At 26.6% G+C, this 2,563-nt stretch overlaps 1 protein-coding gene across 1 annotated transcript; it reads right to left on the reverse strand.

Moving 5' to 3' along the window:
- Window positions 1–2,033: 2,033 nt before the first annotated feature.
- Window positions 2,034–2,560, reverse strand: LOC119663967 (endoplasmic reticulum chaperone BiP-like). Its single transcript, XM_038073553.1, has one exon. It carries the CDS (start codon window positions 2,558–2,560, stop codon window positions 2,216–2,218), a length of 345 nt encoding a protein of 114 aa, XP_037929481.1. The 3' UTR covers window positions 2,034–2,215.
- Window positions 2,561–2,563: the final 3 nt, after the last annotated feature.

Genomic DNA, 2,563 nt, shown 5'->3' on the forward strand with positions numbered 1-2,563 from the left:
ATTATGCGCTAACTTGTGAATGCAAAACAGTTTAATTTGCATTGATGATAAATTTGGGAAATTTAATGTCAAAATATAGTTAGCGTCGATTTTTTATTACGATGTCATTTCAAATTTTAATTAATTAAAACATTATTATTTAATTAAAAACTATGAAATAAAAGACAGATAACAGTAAAAAATATGTTTGGTTTTCTAAATATACTCAGTTTTTATATAGTATAGAGCAAATTTTCTTTAAAAATGGAAAGCAAATATTTGTAAAAACGAGGTTGCATTACAAAATTAATTATATCTTTAAAAGCAGAGGTAAAATTTTTCTACAAATTAGCTTAATCGAAAGAAGACACTTCTAGCTTTCATTTGATGTATTCATATATATAGATTGGTCGATTAACTTAAAAGTTATTGAGTGCCAAAGTTCAAAAACTAATTTTCTTTGATACAAAATTAATTATATCTTTAAAAGCAGAGATACCATTTTTCTGCAAATTAGCTTAATCGAAAGAGGACACATCAAGCTTTCAGTTGATGTAATAATATTTATAGATTGGTCGATTAACTTAAAAGTAATCGAGTGCCAAAGTTCAGAAACTAATTTTCTTTGAAAAGAAAAACCTTTTATCTTAAAAAATCATATACCAGAGGACAGAAAAATTTTAGTACAGAATAAACTTTGAATATAATACACTAATTATTACAATTATTTAAAAAAAATGGAATATTCACATATTAATTATAATTAATTCAAATGTGCGCTTGCTTATTTATGCACAACAGTTGAAATTGCATTGATAAGTGTGGGATATTAAATGTCAAAATAGTTATCGTCGAACAGTTGAAATTGCACTGATGAAAAAGGGAAATGTAATGTCAAAATATAGTTAGCGTCGATTTCTTATTACGATGTTATTTCAAGTTTTAATTAATTAAAACATTATTATTTAATTAAAAACTATGAAATAAAAGACATATAACAGTAAAAAATATGTTTAGTTTTCTAAATAAACTTAGTTTTTGTATAGTATAGAGCAAATTTTCTTTAAAAATGGAAAGCAAAAATTTGTAAAAACGAGGTTGCATTACAAAATTAATTATATCTTTAAAAGCAGAGGTACCATTTTTCTGCAAATTAGCTTAATCGAAAGAGGACTCTTCTAGCTTTCATTTGATGTATTCATATATATAGATTGGTCGATTAACTTAAAAGTTATTGAGTGCCAAAGTTCAAAAACTAATTTTCTTTGATACAAAATTAATTATATCTTTAAAAGCAGAGATACCATTTTTCTGCAAATTAGCTTAATCGAAAGAGGACACATCAAGCTTTCAGTTGATGTAATAATATTTATAGATTGGTCGATTAACTTAAAAGTTATTGAGTGCCAAAGTTCAGAAACAAATTTTCTTTGAAAAGAAAAACCTTTTATCTTAAAAAATCATATACCAGAAGTCAGAAAAATTTTAGTACAGAATAAACTTTGAATATAAAACACTAATTATTACAATTATTTAAAAAAAATAGAATATTCACATATTAATTATAATTAATTCAAATGTGCGCTTACTTATTTATGCACAACAGTTGAAATTGCATTGATAAGTGTGGGATATTAAATGTCAAAAAAAGCTTAAATTTGGCTAATTTTAACAAAATAATAAACTTAAATTGACTCCGTTTTTCAATTCCGGCTTGATCCTCTCAGCGTCGTTGCTATCTAGGCTCAGGTTTTAAAATATGCTGTTAACTTCTTAATGTGAGCTATTGGCAACGCGTCTCTAATATGTGCATACATATGTTAAAAAAATTGGTAAATGTTTTACGAACTACGATATATCAGAGCATTTTAATGAATTATAAATTAATAAACTTTGAACTAAAATAAATTGTTATACTTAACTAACATTTTTGGTTTAAATGAAGAAGAATACGAAGCAAATTACCATTTCTTTGTAAATACTGAACACGAACAGTCGCTTTATTTGTATACGTGTCTTCAATCCTGAATCGTAAATAATGAAAGTCAAAAACATATGTTTATATTATTTTTAATCGAAATAAATTATAAAACGCTTCGTAAAAATCGAAGAGTTTATGGTAGCTTATTACAAATGAATGTTGCAAAGTTATCAAACAAATTAAACAGTTAATTAAGTGCGAATCAGTCTAAGTTGATTTCAAAGTTCCATTAAAACTAAATGGTATAACTACACTTTACAGTTCATCTTTCAAATTATCACTATCTTCAGAGGGTGGAACACCACCAGCGCCTTGGTACAATTTAGCAATAATTGGTTGAACAATGCCTTCTAAGTCTTTTTTCTGCTTTTTGTTTTCTTCTGCATCTACATCCACGTTTTGTTCCATCCATTTAATGGTCTCATCAATGGCAGATTCAATTTTTGTTTTCTCGTCATCGTTCAATTTGGCACCTAATTTTTCTTTATCGCTTATTTGGTTCTTTAAACTATATGCATACGATTCTAACTCAGTACGCGAATCGACTTTCTCTTTTAATTTTTTGTCTTCGTCGGCAAACTTTTCAGCGTCGCGAATCATGCG

This window comes from Teleopsis dalmanni, unplaced genomic scaffold, assembly GCF_002237135.1.
Source record: "Teleopsis dalmanni isolate 2A unplaced genomic scaffold, ASM223713v2 unscaffolded_contig_1197, whole genome shotgun sequence".
Classification (NCBI taxonomy): Eukaryota; Metazoa; Arthropoda; class Insecta; order Diptera; family Diopsidae; genus Teleopsis; species Teleopsis dalmanni.